The sequence below is a fragment of the Saimiri boliviensis genome, chromosome 17 (genome assembly GCF_048565385.1).
Source record: "Saimiri boliviensis isolate mSaiBol1 chromosome 17, mSaiBol1.pri, whole genome shotgun sequence".
Taxonomy (NCBI): Eukaryota; Metazoa; Chordata; class Mammalia; order Primates; family Cebidae; genus Saimiri; species Saimiri boliviensis.
In genome coordinates this window covers 47,549,236-47,573,799 of record NC_133465.1, presented here as the reverse complement: position 1 = coordinate 47,573,799, position 24,564 = coordinate 47,549,236, and the positions used below count along the sequence as shown (strand labels likewise).

The following is a 24,564-nucleotide window of genomic DNA, read 5'->3' as shown; positions in this document are numbered from 1 at the left end:
GGATTACAGGTGCCTACCACCATGCCCAGCTAATTTTTGCATTTTTAGTAGAGTGGGGTTTTACCATGTTGGCCAGGCTGGTCTCAAACTCCTGGCCTCAAGTGATCCACCCGCCTTGGCCTCCCAAAGTGCTGGGATTACAGGCATGAGCCACTGCACCCGGCCTTTTATTTTTTGAGATCGAGTCCTACTGGCTCAGGCTGGAGTGCAGTGGCAGCATCTTGGCTCACTGTAATCTCCCTCCGCCTCCCAGATTCAAGCAATTTTCTTTTCTTTTCTTTTTTTTTTTTTTTTTTTGAGACAGAGTTTCGCTCTTGTTACCCAGGCTGGAGTGCAATGGTGCGATCTCGGCTCACCGCAACCTCCGCCTCCTGGGTTCAAGCAATTCTCCTGCCTCAGCCTCCTGTCAAGCAATTTTCTTGCTTCAGTTTCTGGTAGCTGGGATTACAGGCACACACCACCATGCCTAATTTTGTGTTTTTAGTAGAGACGGGCTTTCACCATGTTGGCCAGGCTGGTCTCCATCTCCTGGCCTCAAGTGGACCACCCGCAGAGGCCTGATTCTTGGTAGACCACCACTTTGAGGTGCCTTTCCTGCCTCCTGTGCCTCCACTCCTACCTCTCACCCCATTCCCAGGAAAGACAACGGACACCCAGGCTGCTGCACACAGGGTTATTGTTTACTGGGTCAGCTTGGAAGCCTTAGAGCTGAGGCTGCCGAGTTTCAGGGACGGTCCTGTTTGGTCTTCAGGGAGAGCCAGTGCCCCACACTGGCCTCTGACCCACAGCTGGCCGGAGGGGGTCAGGCAGCAGGTCATGGCGGTGGGATTCAGGTTGGATGGGAGTCGCGTTTTCCGGTGCATCTTCTGTGACATGCTGTAACTGCCCCTTTCTGGGTCACTGCCCTCCATTTGCCGCTGTCCGGTCACCATGAGCCATTGGCCATCCACCTGCACCACCAGCTCCTCCGGGGCAAAGCCACGGGCATCCATCTTCATTTGGAAACTGTCTCTAGCATGATCATTGTCCTCGTGAGCTGCCGGGCTGTCCTTGAGCAGCCGCACCGGCAGTGTGGCTGCCTGGTTTCGTTCAGCGAGGGCCACGCTGGGACACTGGGATGGCACCCGGCTCTCGGAGAAAGTTTTACCGACCCTCTGTATCCGAGTGAGCAACCAACTGCTGTCCAAGAGCTCGAGGCTCCGAAGCGCAGAGCTAGGCACGAGGACCCCAGGAGGGGAGGGACCTCGCACGGCCTAGCTGAGCTCGGCTCCGCTCGGTTCCCCTCTTCCTTCACTTCTGCAAAAGCAGGCGGAGTTCGAGGTCAGCCACGCCCATCTTACCACCAAGAGCAAGACTGCCAGCACCAGGCAGCTGCTCTCATCCCAGACCCTGATCCTTTCTCCGCCTTTCCCCAACTCGTCAGTGGGTCTGGGGCTGTGAAGGAACTGGATCCACAACCAGGCCAGATCCAAGGGAGCCGGACCCCGCCGCAGTCAGCAGCAGACTGATCTGCTGGCTAGCTGGAAGGGCGCTGTCTTGCCTCCTAAGGACCAGACCTGGGGCAAGGATTGTTCCCAGATAGAGCCAGGGGAGGGCGGCCTTCCCGGGTCATCCACCCTGCCTCTCCCTGACCATCCACAACTCCACGCGACCCGTGGGACGAGGAGGCAGACTGGTCTCTCCGGCTGCCTTAAATCTGCTCCCGGGGCTTCCTGTGCGGCAAGCTGGGTTCTGGGTCCACAAAGATTAAGACACAGTTGGGGCTTCAGGAGAGCAGCTCCCAGTGCACAAAGACCTAGCTCTCCTCTGCCTGACCCTCCACCTCAGTAGCCTTGGTGACCATCGTCACCACAGCTATGGCTCTGGTGCTGTTATTTGATAAACTTTAAGAGACAGGGGTCTCGTTATGTTACCCAGGTTAATCTCGAACTACTAGGCTCAAGCGATCCTCCGATCTCGGCCTCCCAAAGTGCTGGGATTACAGGCGTGAGCCACCTCACCCAGCCTATAAACTTTATTTTATTTTTTTTATTTTTTGTAGAGATGAGGGTCTCCCTACGTTGCCCAGCCTGGTCTCGAACTCCTGGGCTCAAGCGGTCCTCCTGCGTCAGCCAGCCACCTGGCCTGATAAACTCCCTTTGTTGAGTGATACTATTAAATACAAACATACAGAAAAGCACACGAAAGGATGCAGGTGAATGTCAGGAAGAGAACATACCCAAGTCACCACCACACTGCTGCAGAACTGTTGCTACCTCTCATCTCTATCGCAGCTGCAATTCCGTGTCCGGAGCCGCATGGGGCAGGGCCTGTGCAGGAGTTGGGGAGAGGGTTAAGTGGTAGAGAGGCTCGGGGAAGAGGCAGATCCCACGATTCTCCCAAGACTCCTTGTCCCCAAGAGAACAGCCATCGTGACTCGCCCAGACGCCTTTCTAAGAGATTAGAAGGGAAGAGGCGTCAATGTGGGGCTTTCGCTCAGGCCTCACTTGACTGTCAGGGACCAAGAGACAGGACAGAAAAGTCTGGAAGCTAAAGGTAGTGGGGGAACAGAGCGGGAAGACTACAACTCCCGTCGTGCGCCGCGCAGCGACGCTTGCGTACTGAGCGCCGGTTGCCCATGCGGCCCTAGGGCTGGGAGCGCGGCGCCGCTCTCCGCTGCGGGGGAGGCCATGGCGGAACCTTCCCAGGCCCCGACCCCGGCCCTGGCTGCGCAGCCCCGGCCCCTTCAGTCCCCAGCCCCTGCCCCAACTCCGACTCCTGCACCCAGCCCGGCTTCAGCCCCGACTCCGACTCCCACTCCGGCACCAGCCCCTGCCCCAGCTGCAGCCCCAGCCGGGAGCACAGGGACTGGGGGGCCCGGGGTAGGAAGTGGGGGGGCCGGGAGCGGGGGGGATCCGGCTCGACCTGGCCTGAGCCAGCAGCAGCGCGCTAGCCAGAGGAAGGCGCAAGTCCGGGGGCTGCCGCGCGCCAAGAAGCTAGAGAAGCTAGGGGTCTTCTCGGCTTGCAAGGTGGGGGCGGGGCCTGGGGTGAAGGGGCGGGGCTTGGGGCATCCCTGGGCTCGGGTGGGAATGGGGTTAAAGCTCTGGCTGCGGAACGGCTCTTGCCCCAGAGGTATAGGTCACTGACTGATCCTTCCGCCTCCAGGCCAATGAAACCTGTAAGTGTAATGGCTGGAAAAACCCCAAGCCCCCCACTGCACCCCGCATGGATCTGCAACAGCCAGCTGCCAACCTGAGTGAGCTGTGCCGCAGTTGTGAGCACCCCTTGGGTAAGGCAGGCAGCGCCCTTGGAGCTGGGGGCAGGTGCAGGGTCCTGCTTGGACAGGGTGACAAGTCCCACAAAGCCTCATCTCTGAAAAAATCAAAGATGCTTCCTAAGGAGGGATTGGGTTGGGGGTGGGCATGCATCAAGAAAGGAGAAAGGAAATCTCAGCACAGAACAGGGCCGGGCAACCCAACGGTTGATATCGGAGCAGTCAGTCTCACTGTTGGTCACACTGGTTGGAAGGACAGAGTGTGTGTCTTGGTTGGCTGTGAAGAGGGGCAAGAAACCTTGTTGCTCTCTTCTATCAGTTTTTCCCAACTCTGCCACCTGTCTTGCAGCTGACCACGTATCCCACTTGGAGAATGTGTCGGAGGATGAGATAAACCGACTGCTGGGGATGGTGGTAGACGTGGAGAATCTCTTCATGTCTGTTCACAAGGAGGAGGACACAGACACCAAGCAGGTCTATTTCTACCTCTTCAAGGTGAGTTTCCACCTAAGGAGGGTGTGAGTGGGTGAAGGAGGTGGGGCCTTGAGGGGTTGTCTGTAGCTCTGCCCCGCTCCCCTTCCTCTTCTCTCCAGCTCCTGCGGAAATGCATCCTGCAGATGACCCGGCCCGTGGTGGAGGGGTCCCTGGGCAGCCCACCATTTGAGAAACCTAATATTGAGCAGGTGGGATAGGGGAATTGGAGATCGGTGGTAGGAGAATTGGGGACAGCTTGGAGGAGTGGGGAGCCTGTGTTCTCCATCCTCAAGCTGAGAACATGGGGGAGGTTCAGAGAAGGGAGGGTGTTTTTTGCTAACCTCGGTGCGGTAGGGAGGGGGCAGAGCTTCTCTATAGAGAGCACCTGAGAGAGAGGGGAGACCCTTGTCCCTGGCCTCAGGAAGCATCTTCTTTTGTCTTAAGAAGGCCCTGCAGGCTGCTCACACCTCATTCCTGGTTTTATCCCCACCCACCACCCCTTCTCAGGGTGTGCTGAACTTTGTGCAGTACAAGTTTAGTCACCTGGCTCCCCGGGAGCGGCAGACGATGTTTGAGCTCTCAAAGATGTTCTTGCTCTGCCTTAACTACTGGAAGCTTGAGACACCTGCCCAGTTTCGGCAGCGGTCTCAGGCTGAGGACGTGGCTACCTATAAGGTCAATTACACCAGGTAGGCTCAGCTGGGGGCAGCGCCGGGGCAGGCTTGCGGGCTCCCCCTTGCAGGCTCAGCCTGGGTTCGGTGGTTTCCGCCCTCACCTGTTTCTCCTCTGCCCCCTACTCTAGATGGCTCTGTTACTGCCACGTGCCCCAGAGCTGCGACAGCCTGCCTCGCTATGAAACCACTCATGTCTTTGGGCGAAGCCTTCTCCGGTCCATTTTCACTGTCACCCGCCGGCAGCTGCTGGAAAAGTTCCGAGTGGAGAAGGACAAATTGGTGCCGGAGAAGAGGACCCTCATCCTCACTCACTTCCCCAAGTAAGGCTCCTTCTGGCCTGTCAGGATTTGGCACCAAGTTCACTTCCTCCCTGTTGTCCCCTTTTTTCCAGGAAGGCTTCCTGGATTGGTCCCTCCTCTCCCTCCATGGGCCTTCTGGGATCTGGGCGTCTACCTGGCAGACTTGCCCATGGCCCAGAAGCAACTTGCTAGTACTAGTCTGGGGATGGCAGGTACATGGCCCGAGCTAACGCTGCCCCCCTCACCCCACGCCCCGGTAGACGTTACTAATTATTTCCCATGGGGGCCTGGACACAGCCTCAGACTCCTTCCCTGCACAGCTCTCCAAGAAAGCAGAGCTTACGCTTGAAGTGAAACCCATTTCCACTCCTGTTCTGGTCTTTTCTGTACTGTGTTCTTCTGTTTGGCCACACCTTTTAAAATCTGGGTCCTAACTCCCCTGTTCAAAAAGCCTTACTGACTAATCCTGGCTCTCTAGTGCCCCCTGCCACCAGGTGGGAACAAAAAATGGCAAGGTGGGGTGGAGTCTGAGCCCATTTTGATCCTGAGGGCAGTGAGGGGACTCACGGTGACAAGGTGTCCTGCCTGGCCACACAGCACAGGATGACATCAGCTCCGACCTGTCTCCTTGTGCTGCCCAGCATGGCGAAACTGAGCCTCTTTGATCTCTGTCCTGGATGTGTCCTGTCCTCTTACCTGCAATTGGAGGCTCCCAGAAGGCAGGGGCTGTCTCCTCTTTGAGGCCCGCAGTTCCCTAAGAGCAGGGTCTGTCTCTGACCAGCCTCCAGTCCCTCTGCTGCCTGGCCCAGGCTGCACGGTTGTAGGATAGAGTTGTGGGACAGACTGTGTCCGCCCTACAGATTCCTGTCCATGCTGGAGGAGGAGATCTATGGGGCAAACTCTCCAATCTGGGAGTCAGGCTTCACCATGCCACCCTCAGAGGGGACACAGCTGGTGCCCCGGCCAGGTATGTGCCATGGTAGGCTCCGTAGGGTCTCTGGCCTCCCTGGCTGAGCTAAGCCTCCTGGGTGGAAGAGGGCTCAGCTGAGCTGGAGGGTCTGGATCCCATTGAGGGACCTGCCAACAGCTGCAACCCCCTGTCCCTGATCTATGTCTGTCTGTCTGTCTGTTTCTCTCTCCCCTACCCCTCTCTCGCCACCCCCCTCTCTCTCTTCAGCTACAGTCAGTGCAGCGGTTGTTCCCAGTACTCCCATCTTCAGCCCCAGCATGGGTGGGGGCAGCAACAGCTCCCTGAGTCTGGATTCCACAGGGGCCGAGCCTATGCCAGGTGGGATATTCAACCCCTGACCTCTGACCCTCATTCACCCCTCCCCCAAACGTTTTTTACTGTTCCTGGACAACCTTGCCTACCTCCTCCATAGGCGAGAAGAGGAAGCTCCCGGAGAACCTGACCCTGGAGGATGCCAAGCGCCTCCGCGTGATGGGCGACATCCCCATGGAGCTGGTCAACGAGGTTATGCTGACCATCACCGACCCTGCTGCCATGCTGGGGCCTGAGGTGGGCAGCCCGACCTGCTGACCAGCTGGGGGACCCCCCCCCACCAACCTGAGACCCTGGCCCACTGCCCCTCCTCTCTGCCTAGACGAGCCTGCTGTCAGCCAATGCAGCCCGGGATGAGACAGCCCGCCTGGAGGAGCGTCGAGGCATCATCGAGTTCCACGTCATCGGCAACTCGCTGACGCCCAAGGCCAACCGGCGGGTGTTGCTGTGGCTCGTGGGGCTGCAGAATGTCTTTTCCCACCAGCTGCCTCGCATGCCCAAGGAGTACATCGCCCGCCTCGTCTTTGACCCGTGCGTCCCCCGCAGAGCCCCTCCCCCAGGGCAACACACCTGGGAGCCCCTCCTCTTCCACCTCCTCACGCCTCAAAATTGGGGATCCCCTTCTCCCCACTTGTGAGGTTCAACCTTGGAGCATTCTTACTTCTCACTGTCCAACCCTGACTACAGCTCAGACTTCCAGGGCTCTGAAGGGGACAGGCAGGGACTGTGGTGTGCCTCCCTCTCTCTTAGGAAGCACAAGACTCTGGCCTTGATCAAGGACGGGCGGGTTATCGGCGGCATCTGCTTCCGCATGTTTCCCACCCAGGGCTTCACCGAGATTGTCTTCTGTGCGGTCACCTCGAATGAGCAGGTCAAGGTGAGCGCAGCTCCCTGGCCCCAGCCCCATCCTACGGCCGGCTTCTGAGCAGCAGGATGTGTGGGGTGCAGCAGCCCCTGCTCCTCTCCTAGTTAAGCGGCCAGTTCCTCACATCCCCACAAGGTGGCAGCCGTACTTTAATAACTGGATTAGGAAACCACCTGTTCCCAAACGGAGCCCGAGCAGCAGCCGCACTTCGGTGCACCTGTAGACGTGGGTTTTCTTCATCACAAGAACATTTACATACATGGGGGAATGCATTATTTTATTTATTCTTATTTTTTGAGACATAGTCTCTGTCACCCAGGCCAGAATGCAGATCATGGCTCACTGAAGCCTCTGCTTCCCAGGCTCAAGTGATCCTCCTGCCTCGGCCTCCCAAGTAGCTGGGACGACAGGCGTGCACCACTACACCTGGCTAATTTTTGGATTTTTGGTAGAGACTGGGTTTCGCCACGTTGCTCAGGCTGGTCTTCAACTCCTGACCTTGTGATTCTCCTGCCTTGGCCTCCCAAAGTGCTGGGATTAGAGGCGGGAGCCACTGCTCCCAGCTGAGCTAATAATTATTACAGTAGCCCTGTGCCGATAGTATTGGCTTCTGGCCTTTGTCACAACAGACCCACTCGCAGGGTCTCTCTCTGGTTCTGTGTGTCACCTACCCCAGAGCTGCATGGTGCATCGTTGGCCCTGATCTGTGGGAGGCATTGCTCCTGCCCCTGCCGCTGGTGATTCCCTCTCCCTTTTCCCCCAACTCTGAGGCCCAAGGACTGGGAATCAGTGGCCCGTGTTGTGTGTGGGCCATGGCTGGCAGCCTGACCGTCAACACATTACTTAAGGTAGCTGAGTTTCCGTTTTCTCTTCTATAAAACAGAGGTGGTAATACTCGCCTCTGGGGTTAGTTTGCGAATCGGTCTGTAAAACAGCAAGTACTGCACCTGACCCAGAGTCAGCTTAGCCCGCAGCTTTCCCTTTCTCCCCATAAACTCTCCTTCCTCTGCCAGCTGCTCTTCCTCGTGCCTGGATGCTCTCGCTCTCCCTACCTCCTTTCCAATCTGCCCTGTCCGCTGTGGGCTCTGAGACCTCTCCAGCACCAGGCCCAGCCTCTGCTCCTGGTGAGTCCTGCTGCCCTCCCCCGCAGGGTTATGGGACCCACCTGATGAACCACCTGAAGGAGTATCACATCAAGCACAACATCCTCTACTTCCTCACCTATGCTGACGAGTACGCCATCGGCTACTTCAAAAAGCAGGTGACCTGTGGCCTCGCCCCACACCCGTCCTTTGCCTAGATCCTGGGATCGTTCTGTCTGATGGAGTAGGAGTCTCTTTGCGTCCCGTCTCACCTGACACCTGCCAGGGAAGTCTCCATGCCTGCCTTCCTTCCTTCCCCTGCTGCTGCTGCTGCTGCTGCCCCAGGAGAGAACAGGGGCCTGTGGGGCCCGTAGAGCAGGCTGGAGGAACCGGGGGGCTCTTGGGGATGAGTTGGGAGCGGGCGATGACCTGGGACCTTTCCAGGGACAGTGTGAAGCCTCACGGTGCCCCAGGGGGAGGTTCAGGATCGGGCGGCGGCACATGGCAAGCACCACTGATGCTCCCAGGGAAGGGACGGCAGAAGGTGGGAAATACTTACAGATGGACTGGGTCGTGACCATCCATTCCCCAGGGCTTCTCCAAAGACATCAAGGTGCCCAAGAGCCGCTACCTGGGCTACATTAAGGACTACGAGGGAGCGACACTGATGGAGTGTGAGCTGAATCCCCGAATCCCCTACACGGAGCTGTCCCACATCATCAAGAAGCAGAAAGAGGTGGTGTGCGCGTCTGTGGGATTTTCATGAATGTGCCTGCGGAGGGCCAGCGCACGTGTGTAGACCTATACCACGTGTGCATGCGTGTGTGTGAGTGAGGAGGGCACAGGCTGGAGCTTGGTTCTTCCTCTGCCTCCTTTGGGGAAGTAACGAGAGAAGGTGCTGGATTAGGTGGTGGTGCAGCCAGGTGGGTGCAGCTGGCTCCGACAATGGCCCCTGGAGGGGCCGTTGCTGGGGCTGGAGTTGCCCCTCAGACCCTTCCTCCCCTCAGATCATCAAGAAGCTGATTGAACGCAAACAGGCCCAGATCCGCAAGGTCTACCCGGGGCTCAGCTGCTTCAAGGAAGGCGTGAGGCAGATCCCTGTGGAGAGCGTCCCCGGCATTCGTAAGCAGGGGTCTGGGTTGCGGGGTAGGGGTTGGGGGGGCACGCTGCTTGGGGTGTGGACTGGCATTCTCAGGGACGTTCTCCTGCTCCCCACTTTGCAGGAGAGACGGGCTGGAAGCCATTGGGGAAGGAGAAGGGGTGAGTGTTTTGTCAAGAGAGCTGGGTTGGGGGTGGGCCAGAGGGACTTGGAGTCTCAGACTTGGTGTCTCTTGCCCCAGGAAGGAGCTGAAGGACCCCGACCAGCTCTACACAACCCTCAAAAACCTGCTGGCCCAAATCAAGGTGAGGAGAGCGGGTTTCCTTTCCAGGGCCCCTGCACCAATGGCCGTGGCCTCTTGATGCAGTGTGGGGTGGCTGGTGGTCTCAGGCTGGCGTGGGTGCAGCAGGGCTGTCCCCAGCTGGGCTCTTCTCTCCAGTCGCACCCCAGTGCCTGGCCCTTCATGGAGCCTGTGAAGAAGTCGGAGGCCCCTGACTACTACGAGGTCATCCGCTTCCCCATTGGTGAGGACCGTGCCTTCCATCCCCTGCCCTCCTCTTCTGTCCCCACCCCTGCTCCTGTCCTCACTGCACCCTGCAGCCCCACGGGGCCCACCCCGGCGGACAGCCCTGCCACAGCCCTCAGCCTCTTAAAGCTGTGCTCCGTCTCCTGCTGCCCCAGACCTGAAGACCATGACTGAACGTCTGCGAAGCCGCTACTACGTGACCCGGAAGCTCTTTGTGGCCGACCTGCAGCGGGTCATCGCCAACTGCCGCGAGTACAACCCCCCCGACAGCGAGTACTGCCGCTGTGCCAGTGCCCTGGAGAAGTTCTTCTACTTCAAGCTCAAGGAGGGGGGGCTCATTGACAAGTAGGCCCCAGCTCTGGGCCGCAGCCGTGACCTGGAACATCTCCACCTCGGATTCTGATCTGATCCTTAGGGGGTGCCCTGGCCCCACGGACACAACTCAGCTTGCGACACTCCAGCCAGGGACCCTCCGGCCCCGATCCTGCAGCCCTCTCTGGACCTTCGGGCACCCCCAGGCCTGCAGCTCTGTCCTAGCCGTTACTGTGTGTGTGAGCGGTCTCCTGGGTCTGGGCCCAGCTCCTCTAGAGCGGCTGTTGGCCAGGGATGGACCTTGCCCAACCTTGGTGGCCCCCAGACCTGTTCCCTAAGAGCTGTGAAGGCTTGGCGTCCTGGGCCTGGCCCGGGTGGCTGTTTCCCTGAGGACCAGGACTGCTCATTTTAGCTTGAGGGATGGCTGCAGGGGCTGGAAGTCCAGCTCGGACTGGAGGGGCCATGCCTTGCCCGGTACTGTTCTGTCAGCCTCCCCCAGGGCAGGAGGGTATGGGGACCATTCACTCCCTGGCATTAATCCCTCAGAGGGAACAATAAAGCTCTTTTTATTTCTGTGTGTGATTGTTTCTTCGGTGTACTCCCAGCCTTAGCAGGCTGGCCTTTGCCCTCAGTGATCTCTTACAAGCTGGAAGCTGCCCTCCCCAGCAAGCCTCAGGCCTGGTCCTGTGATCCTAGGGCAGGCGTCCCCAAACTACGGCCGCGCGGGCCGCATGCGGCCCCCTGAGGCCATTTATCTGGCCCCCCGCCACACTTCAGGAAGGGGCACCTCTTTCATTGGTGGTCAGTGAGAGGAGCACAGTATGTGGCGGCCCTCCAGCAGTCTGAGGGACAGTGAACTGGCCCGCTGTGTAAAAAGTTTGGGGACGCCTGTCCTAGGGTGATGGGTCCTGCCTGGCTGCAGCCGCCCACCCTCCCTCCTCCAAGCTGCTCCTGATCCAGATGCCAGGGCAACGGGTCAGAACCCCCTGCCTGGGTAGCTGTGGTTACAACTGACTGCAAAGGGGCCAGAGGGTAGAGGACCCGTAACAGTGAGAGTACTTCCCTGTCAGCACACTCGATTCTTTTTCTTGGGGCAGGGATGGGAGTTTTCCTGAGTCGGCTCATCTGGCTCCTCCCCTCAATTTCAGTTTCCATATCCGATCTCTACTCTCTGTGCTGAGCACAGCAGCACCAGGCTAGGCAGGAGGCCGAGCTAAGGCCTACCTGATGGAGCAGGTGAGACCCGGGCTGGGCAGGGGCCAGGTGTAGCTTGTGTTATTCCCACCCCCACCTTTTGGCCAAAGCAGGCTCCTGATGGGTTCTGAGGGTGTCCTGCCCCACCTCCCTCAAGTGGGGTGGAGTCCTGGGCAAAGGGAGGTCTCTGCATGGACCGGTCTGGCCAGGAGCGGGATGAGTGGAGGGGCCAGTGGGTCCGAGTCCCCTGCCATTCCCAGAACGGAGCTGTGGTCCTAGCAAGGGAGAGGATGATGCCTACCCTGGCGCTGGCACAGTGGCAGTACTCGCCATTCAGGGTTTGTACTCGCGGCAGTTGGCGATGACTGTTAGCACAAACGGTTCTTTTTCTTCTTGATTCTTTTTCTCGGGGCAGGGATGGAAGATTCCTAAGTCGGCTCAGCTGGCTCCTCCCCTCAGTTTCGGTTTCCATTTCAGATCTCTGAGCTGAGCACAGCGTCACCGAGCTGAGCTACGCAGGGCCGCCCTGGGCAAGCTTACATGGTAGAACAGGTGAGACCTGGGCTGGGCAGGGGGCAGGTGTAGCCTGTGTTACTCCCGCTCCCGACGGAGCAGGCTCCTGATGGGTTTTGAGGGTGTCCTGCCCCACCTCCCTCAAGTGGGGTGGAGTCCCGGGCAAAAGGGAAGTCTCCGCACAGACTGGTCTGGCCAGGAGTTGGGAGGGGTGGAGGGGCCAGTGGGTCTGAGTCTCCCGCTATTCCCAGAATGGAGCTGCGGCCCTACCAACGGGAGGTGATCACGCCTGCCCTGGAGGGCAAGAATATCATCATCTGGCTGCCCACTGGTGCTGGGAAGACCCGGGCAGCTGCTTATGTGGCCAGGCAGCACCTAGAGACTGTGGATGGAGCCAAGGTGGTTGTATTGGTCAACAGGGTGAGTGGTCTGCCCTGCCCGTCCTGCCCCACTCCCCCACCACCAAGCAGGGTCTCAGCTCTTCAGGCGCCTCTCTGTCCCTACCAGAATTCCAGAGCTGCTGTGGCCATCCCTAAGCTCACCTGTCTTTCCACCCCGGCTCAGTACCCAGCTATGTCCTGCGGGTCACCTTACCTCCTCCCCACTCCCCTGGCCCCAGATTCAGCTTTCTCTTCCCATCTCGTTCTCCACCCCCAGGTGCACCTGGTGACCCAGCATGGTGAAGAGTTCAGCCGCATGCTAGATGGACGCTGGACCATGACAACCTTGAGTGGGGACGTGGGGCCACGTGCTGGCTTTGGCCACCTGGCCCGGTGCCATGACCTGCTCATCTGCACAGCACAGCTGCTGCAGATGGCACTGACCAGCCCTGAGGAGGAGGAGCACGTGGAGCTCACGGGTGAGGGCCGTGGACAGGGGGAAAAAGGATATGCACCCGGGGTACCTCCTCCGCCAACCCCAGGGCACCTCCCGAAGTAAAGGTGGTGGGAGTTTTTGTGGGAGCCTGTTTACAAAACCCCAGCAGACATTAGCAGAAACAGGCTGGGCTATGGTGTAGGATCTTAGGCAATTCCCTTCCCCAGCTGAGCCTCCATTTACTAATCTGTGAAATGGAGAGAAATCACCCGTGCCTGGCTTTTCATCCTGGGACCCAGCTGCAGGTTGTGAAAGGAAGAAGGAGTTCTTAGATTATTGTGCGGACTACCTGAGAGTTTATGGGAGGGAAGGGCTTGGCAAACATGGGTCACAGCCTTCCCCATTGTGCACCCAGCCTTCTCCCTGATCGTGGTGGATGAGTGCCACCACACCCACAAGGACACTGTCTACAACGTCATCATGAGCCGGTACCTAGAACTTAAACTCCAGAGGGCCCGGCCCCTGCCCCAGGTGTTGGGTCTCACAGCCTCCCCAGGCACCGGCGGGGCCTCCAAGCTCGATGGAGCCATCAACCATGTCCTACAGGTCAGCCTGGCCCTGTGTACCTCCCACCACCAGACACACCACGGACCTCCCTCCCTCCCTCCCTGCCTGCCCACCCACTACCCCATCCCCCCCAGCATTACCCAGGCTCTCCATGGCAGGGTCTGGCCCCTTCCTCACCTAAGATCCAGCCTCCAATGGCTTCTTATGGCACAAAGAATTAACCGTAGTTCATATTACAGCCACGCTGGCCTGCCTTCTGCTTCTTGGATGTGCCGGGCTTCTTCCCATCTTGGGACCTTTGCACTTACCATTTCTTTTGCCTGGAATGCCCTTCCCTTTGAACTTTACCTGCTACCTCCTCCTTGTCATTCACTGAGCAGCTTAAATGCCACTTCTTCAAAGTCCTCCCTGATGGCCCCCTCCGCTCTCTGTCATATCATCCAGTGCTAGCCTCTTCAGAGCTTGTTAAAACGCTCTGCAAGGTTCCATTATTCTTTGCTGGTTTATTATCTGTCTCTCCAACTCCAGTCTGAGTTCCTTTGTGTCCCCAGTGCCTAGAACAAGACTGGCACAGAGAGGGCGAGCAATATTTGAGTAGATGAATGTCCATGCCCCCAATGGCCTCCCCCTCTCCTGTCCTCAGCTGGGATCCATCCTGCCCCAAAAGTTTGCCCATTGTCCCCACAGACCCTTACTTTCCAGTAAAGTCCTTTCTGTTGCCGCCAGCTCTGTGCCAACTTGGACACGTGGTGCATCATGTCACCCCAGAACTACTTCCCCCAGCTGCAGGAGCACAGCCAGCAACCTTGCAAACAGTACGACCTCTGCCAAAGGCGCAGCCAGGTACACGGGGGCAGGGACATGGTGGGAGTGGGAGCCCGTGTGAAGTGAGGACCCCAGGCTTGGCACCTGACTCCACCCTCACTAGCTGTATGACTTCAGGTCACTTGCTCTGTGTCTGAGCCTCAATTTCTCCTCTCCGTGAAATGGGGCAGATACAGCCCGTGCCCACAGCCCACTCTTCAGATTGACTCAGAAGGCACCGCCTGCGCCTGTCACAGCACTGACATGCTGGGGAGTGCTCTGCAAACCAAAGAGCAGGGCCACTTTGTGCTGAGGCTGTGCTGAGCCCTCTCCAATGCGGCCAGGGCCTGGTGCCTGCTGTGACTGAACAGGACAAGGACTAGGTGTCAGGTCCACAACTACACCAATGTTATACTTGGCGACAGGCTTGAGCCCACGCTGTGGTCTGCGGGGAGTGAATGAGCAGATATCTGAAAGAACCCTCAGCGGGGCCATGGGCTGGTGAAATGTAATTTTAGGCCAGATACAGTGGCTCACGCCTATGATCCCAGCACTTTGGGAGGCCGAGGCTGGCAGATCATCTGAGGTCAGGAGTTCAAGACCAGCCTGGCCAACATGGTGAAACCCCGTCTCTACTAACAAGATAAAATTAGCCAGGCGTGGTGGCGCATGTCTGTAATCCCAGCTACTCGGCAGGCTGAGGCGGGAGAATCGCTTGAACCCAGGAGGCAGAGGTTGCAGTGAACCGAGATTGCACCATTGCACTCCAGCCTGGGCAACAAGAGGGAAACTGTCTTAAAAACAAAGAAAAAATGTAGTTTTATTTAGCAGCTGCGGCTCTCTCACACTAGCTCTCTCACACTGTCCCACTTTATCTGGGCTGTCTGCTCTGGCTCTGTGGCTCCTGCCACCCCCCTGCCTGCAGCTGCACTCCCTGGCCTGCAAGGCCAGCTCTGTCAGGGTCAGCAGTTAACTCTCTTCCTCTGGGCACAAGCTGGTTCCTGGCTCCCCGCTGCTCACCTTCAAGGTGACCAGCTCTCCCTTAAAAGGGTTAGTAGCATTATTCTCTCTTTGGGTGCGCCCACATGCGCTGGCCTACCATGCAGAACTGAGCCCCGTGCACAGCATCAGCAGGGCAGTTATACCTTCTTCTGACAATAGAGGCTCAGAGTCAGTATGAACTTACACAAACAGGCTATAGCAAGTGGAGTATGCGCCTGCCCCCTAAACTCACTGAGTCATCCTGGCCCGGATGTCTGCCTCTGCCTATTCCTTGACCAAAGCACATCCATGTGCTAGGCCCCACCATGCCCAGGCCAAAGGGTAAGAGCACATCGAGGGTGAGACAGAGCAGGAGTCGGGTGCAGGAACCTGGCCCCTGCCTCTGTCCAGGACTCCTCCACACCCCAGCCAACCTCCCTCTGGAGCTCTCACCTCAGCTAAGACAGATGGGTGAGGCAGTCTCTGTGCGCTGCACGCCGGGGTCAGCGCCCCCACTGATTCCCATCCTCCAACACATTTTGGTTAGAAAAATGGGGTGTCCACCAGTATCCTCGCAGGCACCTTCCCACGTGTATGGGAATCCCCTCCAACTCTCCTCTTGCTAAGGATCCGTTTGGGGACTTGCTGAAGAAGCTCATGGACCAAATCCACGACCATCTGGAGATGCCTGAGTTGAGTCGGGACTTTGGGAAACAGACATATGAGCAGCAGGTGGTGAAGCTGAGCGAGACTGGTGAGAGGGGCAGCCCCTCAGGCGGAGGCGAGGATGTGGGAGTGGTCAGGGGTGGGCCCTGCCTGGGCGGAGGCCCTAGGGGCGGGGCCTAGCCACTCCAGGGGTGGAGTCTGAGTGGGAGGTCCCTATGGGGCCGGGCAGAGGGTGGGGCAGGGGGCGGGCAGGGACCCGCTCAGACCCTCCGCCCTCTACCGGCAGCGGCTTTGGCTGGGCTCCTGGAGCAACGGGTTTACGCGCTTCACCTGAGGCGCTACAATGACGCGCTCCTCATCCACGACACCGTCCGCGCCGTGGACGCCCTGGCTGCGCTGCAGAGTTTCTATCAAAGGGAGCACGCCACTAAAACCCAGATCCTGTGTGCTGAGCGCTGGCTGCTGGCCCTGTTCAATGGTGAGGGACGGGAGGGGGGGTTCTTGGGCGGGGGTGATGGGGCCTGGATGCGAGATCAGAGGCTAGGGCACAGGTGCCAAGACCGATGGGAAGGTACCCGCGAGGATACTAGTGGAGATCCTATTTTTCTAACCAAAATTCAAGGCCATGGGTAGGACGGATTTATTTCCTCATTTGGGAAGGTTTTTGCATAGTTATTAAAATTGATTCACATTATTGACTTTTGTTTTAAGAGTCAGGATCTTGCTCTGTCGCCCAGGCTGGCGTACAGTTGTGCAATGATAGCTCACTGCAACCTCGACCTTCTGGGCTCAAGTGATTTTCACCCTTCAGCCTCCCGAGTAGCCAGGATTGCAGGTGGGCACCACCACTCCCTGCTAATTAAAAATTTTTTTTTGTAAAGGCGGAGTCTCTCTTTGTTGCCCAGGCTGGTCTCTAACTCCGGGGCTCAAGTGATTCTTCTACCTTTGCTTCCCAAAGTGCTTCGATGACAGGTGTGAGTCACTGCGCCTGGCCCAGATTTTTAAATTTTATTTATTTATTTATTTATTTATTTATTTATTTAAAGATGGGGTTTCACCATGATAGCCAGGCTGGTCTTGAACTCCTGACCTCAGGTGATCCACCCACCTCAGCCTCCCAAAGTGCTAGGATTACAGGCGTGAGCCACCACACCTGGTGGCCCAGATTTTTTTAAACCACTAGTTAGGAGTGATTCCTTTAGACTGGGAGAGTAAGGCTGAAAGTCAGAGGGTGAACTTTAAGGCTGAAAATCTCAGCACAGGCTGGAACTCAAAAGATCTGGGTAGCAGAAGTCAGAGTGAAAAGTTCAAGGGTCATCCTGGTGGCTGGGTTGAAGGGCTCTGGTCTGAGGTTCTGTACTGTATGACCCTGTTGTGAGGCTGGCCTTGAGAGTGGGCTCGGCAGGAGGCATCCTTTTTGTTTTTGTTTTTGCTTTGAGAGGGAGTCTCACTGTCACCCTGGCTGGAGTGCAGTGACGTGATCACAGCTCAAGTGATCCTCCCACCTCAGCCTCCTGAGCAGCTGGGACTACAGGGGCACACCAGCACATCCAGCTACTTTTTGTACTTTTTTGTAGAGATGGGGTTTCAGCATGTTGTCCAGGCTGGTCTTGAACTCCTGACTTGAAATGATCCACCCACCTTGGCCTCCCAAAGCGTTGGGATTACAGGTGTGAGACACTGCGCCCAGTCGAGGCATCCTTAAATGTGTCTTGGTGCTCCTGGTCAGGGAGTCAAGCAGGAGCTCCATCCTCCCCCCGCCCCCACCTTCTGCACTCCTATTCCTGTGACCACCTCCTCCACCAGTGCCCTCCCCACTCCAAGACCTGAATCCTCTGCCTCTGTTTGGGGTTGGTCGGTCTCCCTCTCTCTCTCCTTCCTTCCCTCTCTCCCTCCCTCCCTTCCTTCCTCCCTCCCTCCCTTCCTCCCTCCCTTCCTCCCTTCCTTCCTTCCTCCCTTCCTTCCTCCCTCCCTCCCTTCCTCCCTCCCTTCCTCCCTTCCTCCCTCCCTCCCTCCCTTCCTTCCTCCCTCCCTCCCTTCCTCCCTCCCTCCCTCCCTCCCTTCCTCCCTTCCTCCCTTCCTTCCTTCCTTCCTCTCTTCCTTTTTCCTTTCCTTTCTTTCTTTCCTTTCTTTTCTTCCTTTCTTTCCTTCCTCTGTTGCCAGGCTGGAGTACAGTGGCGCGATCTCGGCTCACCGCAACCTCCGCCTCCCAAGTTCAAGCATATTCTGCCTCAGCCTCCTGAGTAGCTGGGATTACAGGCGTGCACCACCATGCCCAGCTAACTTTTAATAGAGATGAGGTTTCACCACGTTTGCCAGGATGGTCTTGATCTCTTGACCTCATGATCTGCCTGCCTTACCCTCCAAAGTTCTGGGATTACAAATGTGAGCCACTGCGCCCGGCCCCTTTCCTTCCTTCCTTTTCTTTTCTTTCTTTCTTTCTTTCTTTTTTTTTTTTTTTTTTTTTTTTTTTTTTTTTTTTTTTTGAGACAAAGTCTCACTCTATTACGCAGCTTAGAGTACAGTGGTACAATCACAGCTCTCTTCATCCTTGACCTCCTGGGCTCAGGCAATCCTTCTGCCCTCAGCCTCACAAGTAGCTGGGATTACAGACATGCGCCACTATACCTGGCAAACTTTTTGGACTTTTCAACAGACCACAAGAATGTGCTGGCCCACTTGGCAACTCATGGCCTGGAGAATCCAAAACTGGAGATGCTGGAAAAGATCCTGCAGAAGCAGTTCAGGAGCTCTGACAGCCCCCGGGGCATCATCTTCACCCGCACCCGCCAGAGCGCACACTCCCTCCTGCTGTGGCTCCAGCAGCAGCCGGGCCTGCGGACTGTGGACATCCGGGCCCAGTTACTGATCGGATCTGGGAACAGCAGCCAGAGCACCCACATGACCCAGGTGTGGGCTTCAGGGCAAGACGCCGTGCAGTGGCGGGGATTCCATAGGAGACAAGTTCGGGGAACAGGGTCTTCAGCGCAGAGAGGTGGGGACATTGAGACCCTGGGGGAAGAAGGTTGACTATCCCCAGGCAGAGGGGCAGGGAGCTGGGGGAGGTGGGTAGACACTGACATCCCCAGTGCTGAAGCCTCTCCCAGTCTGGGGGGTCCCTGCAGACAGAAGGGTAGGACATGGGGGTCTGTAGGAAAAAGGTGGGTGATGTAGATCCTCAGGGCAGATCAGGTCTGGGGTCCCCTGCAGGAGAAGATTATGGCTTGGGAGTTGTTCCTAGAGGGTCAGGGACTCTTAGAGTCTCTAGGGAAGTTAGGGGTTGGATAGGCATCTGGGAAGATGGATATGATCCTGGGGGTACCTGGGGATAGAGAAGGGGTTCAAGTGCTCTAGGGAGATGGACCAAGATTGAGAGTGAGGGCTGAACCAGGAGAGGCTGCTCTGGCAGGGAGGCGTCAGCCTGAGCCAGCCTCTTTCTCCTCCCTGCCCTCCCCCTGCAGAAGGACCAGCAAGAAGTGATCCGGAATTTCCGAAGTGGAACCCTGAACCTTCTGGTGGCCACGAGTGTGGCCGAGGAGGGGCTGGACATCCCACAGTGCAATGTGGTGGTGCGCTATGGGCTCCTAACCAATGAGATCTCCATGGTCCAGGTGCGCACACATTCCCTTCCACTCGGCAGCCCTCACAGGTTGCTGTGTGGGGCCCCAGCCCAACTCAGGACCGCCCTTGTCTCCCTTCCCAGGCCAGAGGTCGTGCCCGAGCGGGTCAGAGTGTGTACTCATTTGTAGCAACTAAGGGTAGTCGGGAGCTGCAGCGGGAGCTGATCAACGAGGCGCTGGAGACGCTGATGGAGCAGGCAGTGGCTGCTGTGCAGAAAATGGACCGGGCCGAGTACCAGGCCAAGGTCTGCAGACGGCCTGCATGCCCTGTGGGAGGGATGGGGTGGAGGAAGCACTCCCTGGCAGATTTCTGATAGCACACATATGTCCCCCTGTCTCCTCTACATTTCAGAGCTAAATTTGCCCACCTAGGGAAGGTTTGGAGAGACGCCAGGTGTGGGGCTGCCAGGGAAGGCAGTGCCTGGACTCCAGAAGGCCTTGGGAACAGGCTTTATCCAGGGCTCTTGATTTATCCTTGCCATGAGATACTTTATGTATCTGCAAGAGCTGCATTACAGCCCTTCTGGAACCAGGCAGAGAGGAGGAAATAAGTCCATGTGCAGAAGATAAGTCCAGAACTGGGACTTATAACATCAGTTCCCCTGAGGCAGAGCCACCACCTGGTCCAGGGTGTTCCTTGTTACCCCAGCATAATTGTTAATGATGCCCCATGACAGAGTCACAGAAGTAGCTTTGCCTGAAATCCTTCAAAGATGAAGCAAAGATTCAGAAAGAAAGCTTACCCCTCCCGCTGTTGCCCCCACTACCCATACTGTTTCTCTCCATAGCTTCTTTTTTTTTTTTTTTTTTCACCCGAGACAGAGTCTTGCTCTGTCACCCAGGCTGAGTGCAGTGGTGCATTCTCTGCCTCAGCCTCTTGAGTAGCTAGGATTACAGGCATGTGCCACCATGTCCGGCTACTTTTGTATTTTTAGTAGAGACGGGGTTTTACCATGTTGGCCAGGCTGGTCTCAAACTCCTGACCTCATGATCCACCTGCCTTGGCCTCCTAAAATGCTAGGATTACAGATGTGAGTCCCTGCGCCTGGCAACACAGCCTCTTTTAAGAGAGCTCCAGGGAGGGTTAAGGAGGTTCTCTGGGTACAGATGATCTCAGATCTTTGGAACCCTTTGTCCCCTAGGGACAATTCTCTTAACCCCCAGCTATGCCTGGTGTCCCTTCCCACCCCAGATCCAGGATCTGCAGCAGGCAGCCATGACCAAGCGGGTAGCCCAGGCAGCCCAGCGCGAGAGCCAGCGGCGGCAGTTCCCCATGGAGCATGTGCAGCTACTCTGCATCAACTGCATGGTGGCCGTGGGCCACGGCAGTGACCTGCGGAAGGTGGAGGGCGCCCACCACGTCAACGTGAACCCCAACTTCTCGTGAGACCTATGGAAGGGGCTATCAGGAGGGTGTGTGGGATGGGGGACTAGGAATCCTTCCCATCCAGACAGTGTTTTGAAGCTTTGGGAGGCTGAAGAGCATTGTAGCAAGTACTGATTCTGCATTTCACAATAAGCTGGTTAGGCAGGTTTTATCCCTGTCCCCATTTTACAGGCAAGGAAATAGAGGCTCAGAGAGACTACATGACTTGCCCAAGTTCCCACAGCCACTCTCTGGTTGAGAAAGAACTGGAATTCAGGAGGATACTAAGTGTCAAAAGACCACACATTGAGCCGGGCGCGGTGGCTCAAGCCTGTAATCCCAGCACTTTGGGAGGCCAAGGCAGGTGGATCACAAGGTCGAGAGTTCAAGACCATCCTGGTCAACATGGTGAAACCCTGTCTCTATTAAAAATACAAAAAATCAGCTGGGCATGGTGGCGTGTGCCTGTAATCCCAGCTACTCAGGAGGCTGAGGCAGGAGAATTGCCTGAACCCAGGAGGCGGAGGTTGCGGTGAGCCGAGATCGCGCGATTGCACTCCAGCCTGGGTAAGGAGCGAAACTCCGTCTCAAAAAAAAAAAAAAAAAAAAAAAAAAAAAAAGACCACACATTGACCCTCTGGTTCTACCTACTGTGAGGATATCAAGAGAGCCTGGCTGTCCCTGAGCCATCCCCCATCCTCTGTCTCCTAAAGAGTGACCTTCCCTCATCCTGCATCCATTTATTATGTCACCCTCTGTGTTCCAGGCCACTGTGCCAAGGATCTTCACACAGGTTTTCTCAATTGAGGAGGTCGAATTTCAGCTAGGTCTCAATGGGTCTGGTTTCAATGTGAGCAAATGAGAAGGTAACCATGGAGGGCAGGGCACAGTGACTCATGCCTGTAATTCCAACAGTTTGGGAGGCCGAGGCAGGTGGATCACTTGAAGTTAGGTGTTCAAGACCAGGCTGGCCAACATGGTGAAACTCCTCTTTTTTGGGGGGAGGGGGTGGGGAGCAGGGGGACGGGTCTCACTCTGTGGCCAGGCTGGAGTGCAATGGTATGATCTCAGCTCACTACAGCCTCTGCCTCCCGGGTTCAAGTGATTCTCCTGCCTCAGACTCCTGAGTAGCTGGGACTATAGGCATGCATGACCATGCTGGGCTAATAATTATATTTTTAGTAGAGACGAGGTTTCACCATGTTGGCCAGGATGATCTCAATCTCTTGACCTCCTGATCTGCCCACCTCGGCCTCCCAAAGTACTGGGATTATAGGCATGAGCCATCACGCCTGGCTGAAATCCCTTCTCTACTAAAAAAAAAAATACAAGCCGGGCGCGGTGGCTCAAGCCTGTAATCCCAGCACTTTGGGAGACTGAGGCGGGTGGATCACGAGGTCAAGAGATCGAGACCATCCTGATCAACATGGTGAAACCCTGTCTCTACTAAAAATACAAAAAATTAGCTGGGCATGGTGGCGTGTGCCTGTAATCCCAGCTACTCAGGAGGCTGAGGCAGGAGAATTGCCTGAACCCAGGAGGCGGAGGTTGCGGTGAGCCGAGATGGCGCCATTGCACTCCAGCCTGGGTAACAAGAGCGAAACTCCGTCTCAAAAAAAAATACAAAAAATTAGCTGGGCATGGTGACGCATGCCTGCAATCCCAGCTACTTGGGCGGCTGAGGCATGAGAATCATTTGAACCCAGGAGGCAGAGGCTGCAGCAAGCCAGGATCGCACCACTGCACTCCAGCCTGGGTGACAGAGCAAGACTCTGTCTCAAAAAACAAACAAAACAAAAAAACCAGTTGACCTGAGTGGAAGGGACTGTGAATAATGAGATTTAGAAAGAGACAGACTAGCCTGTGGAAGATCTTAAAGGTCAGGTGTGAAAGTGTAGCCTTTATGCAGGAAGTTCTTCTTAGGAATCTTGGGTGGATTTTAAGCAAGGGGATGTCGGGGCAGATTTATATTTTTAGATCACTCTAGCAGTTGGTGGAAGGATGGCTTGATATTGGGAGTAAGCATGGAGGCAGAGAGACTTGTTAGGAGACTGTGAAGACTGGGTAAGCGATGCTGAGCTTGAGCCTGGGCACAAGGGAGCATGTGATGGAGGCCACACAGGTAGAACTCACTGAAGACTGGATTTCCTAGCCTAGGAAGTCTGTGCCTCTTGACCAGCAGGAAAGCCCAAGGTCCAGGCAGGGGCTTGGCCAGTAGGAGGGCATGAGATCTGGGGCTGAGGAAGGTCAATGAGGGCTGTGGCCACCCCACTTCCTCTCCAGGATCTACTATAACGTCTCCAGGGAGCCTGTGGTCATCAACAAAGTCTTCAAGGACTGGAAGCCTGGGGGTGTCATCAGCTGCAGGAACTGTGGGGAGGTAAGAGCCTGGGCCATGTCCCAGGCCCCAGAGTCCTCAGCCCTCACTAGGACAGGGGAGACATTCCCACCCCATGGCCTCCAGTCTGAAGAGGGAGGTCCAGCCCCTGTCTAAGGGAGCCCAGTGTATGACAGCCTCAGGTGGGAAGCAAAGGTCCTGTATTCACAGAATTCCACCTTGAGAGAAACCCAGTCTGAGGCCAGACACCCAAACCCTACTCTCTCTGTCTCACCCCAGGTCTGGGGTCTGCAGATAATCTACAAATCGGTGAAGCTACCAGCGCTCAAAGTCCGCAGCATGCTTCTGCAGACCCCTCAAGGGCGGATTCAGGCCAAAAAGTGGTCCCGCGTACCCTTCCCTGTGCCTGACTTTGACTTCCTGCAGCACTGTGCCCAGAACCTGACGGACCTCTCCTTGGACTGACCACCTCGTTGCTACAGTGCCCGGCTCGGGCTGTAGGGGGCGGGAGAGTCCACAGCTGCCGTCGTCTTCCCCGGGACACAGCCTGGTCCAGGCCCCTCCTTCTGGAATCACCAGCTGTGGGCATCAGGCCCACCAGTCACAGAGGAGTCCTGGGCATCCTGGCTTAGGCTGCCGCAATGGGGAAGCAACTGGAGGGCCAGACCTCAGCCCCAGACCCACCTCGCACACACATAGACACTTTCGTATGCACTGGATGGAGCTGGCGAAATGGAGGCAAAAGAATTGCCACACTTTGAACTTGGCTGCCATTAAAAAAAACAGCTGGTCCGAGTGCAGTGGTGTTTACAACTAATTGATCACAACCAGTTACAGATTTCCTTGTTCCTTCTCCACTCCCACTGCTTCACTTGACTAGCCAAATAAATAAATAAATAAATTAATTAATTAATTAATTGCCATACTATGCTCTGAATCATCACATTCTTTCCCTACCAGGTCCGCTTCTAATTTTTGAGGCTCTTTATAAAAATAAATGGAAAAATGGGATAGAAAATGTGTGGTGTCTTTGTTGGAATATAATTGGTAGAAAATAAACTGCACATATAGTGTGCAATTGGATACATTTTTTTTTTTTTTTGAAACAGTTTCACTCTTGTTGCCCAGGCTGAAGAACAGTGGCACGATCTAGGATCATTGCAACCTCCACCTCTGGGTTCAAGCGGTTCTCCTGCCTCAGCCTCCCAATTAGCTGGGATTACAGGCGCATACCACCACGCCTAGCTGATTTTTTTGTATTTTTAGTAGAGATGGAGTTTCACCATGTTAGCCAGGTTGGTCAAACTCCTGACCTCGGGCGATCCGCCTGCCTCATCCTCCCAAAGTGCTGGGATTACAGGCTTGCACCACCTTGCCCGGCCTGGACACGTTTTATCATGCATATCCTCCACAATCAAGATAAGGAACATAGCTATCAGTCTCAAAATTTCCTGTTTCTTCCAGTGGAATTTTCTTTTTCTCTTTTTTTTTTTTTTAAGACAGGGTTTCACCATGTTGGTCAGGCTGGTCTTGAACTCCCAACCTCAGGTGATCCGCCCACCTTGGCCTCCAAGTGCTTGGATTACAGGCGTGAGCCACCATGCCCAGCCCTTCAGTGAAATTTTCAAAGAACAGAAGTTTCCTGGTTCCCATTGTAATCCACACCTCTCACCCTTCCCCATCTAATGACCTGCTTTGTGGTAATTTTTAGTGTTAAGTGTTTGGTTTTTTTTTTTTTTTTTTTTTTTTTTGAGACGGAGTTTCACTCTTGTTACCCAGGCTGGAGTGCAATGGCGCGATCTCGGCTCACTGCAACCTCCGCCTCCTGGGTTC

General features: G+C 56.2%; 3 protein-coding genes across 5 annotated transcripts; 2 read left to right on the top strand and 1 right to left on the bottom strand.

Moving 5' to 3' along the window:
* Nucleotides 1-659: 659 nt before the first annotated feature.
* HSPB9 (heat shock protein family B (small) member 9) lies at nt 660-2,671 on the bottom strand. The gene is made up of 2 exons (XM_039476251.1): nt 2,602-2,671; nt 660-1,243 (listed from the first exon to the last, which is right to left on the bottom strand). The coding sequence occupies exons 1-2, from the start codon at nt 2,669-2,671 to the stop codon at nt 681-683; spliced, it is 633 nt and encodes a 210-aa protein (XP_039332185.1). The 3' UTR covers nt 660-680.
* On the top strand, nt 2,600-10,443 carry KAT2A (lysine acetyltransferase 2A). Of its 2 annotated transcripts, none has more exons than XM_003942766.4 (18): nt 2,600-3,008; nt 3,145-3,268; nt 3,603-3,748; nt 3,847-3,936; nt 4,235-4,416; nt 4,530-4,721; nt 5,561-5,667; nt 5,878-5,988; nt 6,083-6,219; nt 6,305-6,513; nt 6,733-6,859; nt 7,998-8,108; nt 8,522-8,665; nt 8,937-9,051; nt 9,153-9,189; nt 9,270-9,333; nt 9,468-9,552; nt 9,710-10,443. In XM_003942766.4, the coding sequence occupies exons 1-18, from the start codon at nt 2,670-2,672 to the stop codon at nt 9,901-9,903; spliced, it is 2,514 nt and encodes an 837-aa protein (XP_003942815.1). In that variant the 5' UTR covers nt 2,600-2,669; the 3' UTR covers nt 9,904-10,443. The 2 variants fall into 2 exon arrangements, with proteins under 2 accessions (XP_003942815.1, XP_074244825.1); XM_074388724.1 differs by having other exon boundaries at nt 9,438-9,552.
* A 564-nt stretch (nt 10,444-11,007) lies between these two features.
* DHX58 (DExH-box helicase 58) lies at nt 11,008-23,814 on the top strand. Of its 2 annotated transcripts, none has more exons than XM_010330611.3 (14): nt 11,008-11,102; nt 11,538-11,612; nt 11,825-11,993; nt 12,231-12,432; nt 12,805-12,995; nt 13,683-13,799; nt 15,369-15,495; nt 15,694-15,885; nt 18,064-18,317; nt 18,869-19,018; nt 19,111-19,272; nt 20,220-20,410; nt 22,677-22,773; nt 23,011-23,814. In XM_010330611.3, exons 3-14 carry the CDS (start codon nt 11,826-11,828, stop codon nt 23,194-23,196), a joined length of 2,037 nt encoding a protein of 678 aa, XP_010328913.1. In that variant the 5' UTR covers nt 11,008-11,102; nt 11,538-11,612; nt 11,825; the 3' UTR covers nt 23,197-23,814. The 2 variants fall into 2 exon arrangements, with proteins under 2 accessions (XP_010328913.1, XP_074244822.1); XM_074388721.1 differs by lacking the exon at nt 11,008-11,102 and adding an exon at nt 11,263-11,398.
* Nucleotides 23,815-24,564: the final 750 nt, after the last annotated feature.